The 251-nt window shown below is 61.4% G+C and overlaps 1 protein-coding gene across 1 annotated transcript in view; it reads left to right on the forward strand.

Annotated features, from left to right (window-relative positions):
* The window catches only part of STK32C (serine/threonine kinase 32C), an 11,482-nt gene that overhangs the window by 5,573 nt on the left and 5,658 nt on the right, over nucleotides 1–251 (forward strand). The window contains exon 5 of the mRNA XM_035892771.1: nucleotides 151–244. Within this exon, the coding sequence (XP_035748664.1) occupies nucleotides 151–244 (94 nt within the window). The remainder of the gene's footprint in view (nucleotides 1–150; nucleotides 245–251) is intronic.

Consider the following 251-nt stretch of genomic DNA (forward strand, 5'->3'; position numbering starts at 1 on the left):
CCCGCCGCTGGCCCTGGCTTGCAAAGCCTCCCCTCGGGCAGGAGTGCATGAAAATAGCCCTGGCTTCGCGGAGTGACCGGCGTGAAATGCTGGAACGGGAGCAGACTGAAGCCCGCCACTAACCTGTTGCCTTTTGCCCTTTCTGTTCAGCCCCGGAGATTTTCCATTCCTTCCTGAACGGCGGGACGGGCTACTCCTTCGAGGTGGACTGGTGGTCGCTGGGAATCATGGCTTACGAACTGCTGCGGGGC

Source organism: Egretta garzetta, unplaced genomic scaffold, assembly GCF_000687185.1.
Source record: "Egretta garzetta isolate BGI_Z169 unplaced genomic scaffold, ASM68718v1 scaffold184, whole genome shotgun sequence".
Classification (NCBI taxonomy): Eukaryota; Metazoa; Chordata; class Aves; order Pelecaniformes; family Ardeidae; genus Egretta; species Egretta garzetta.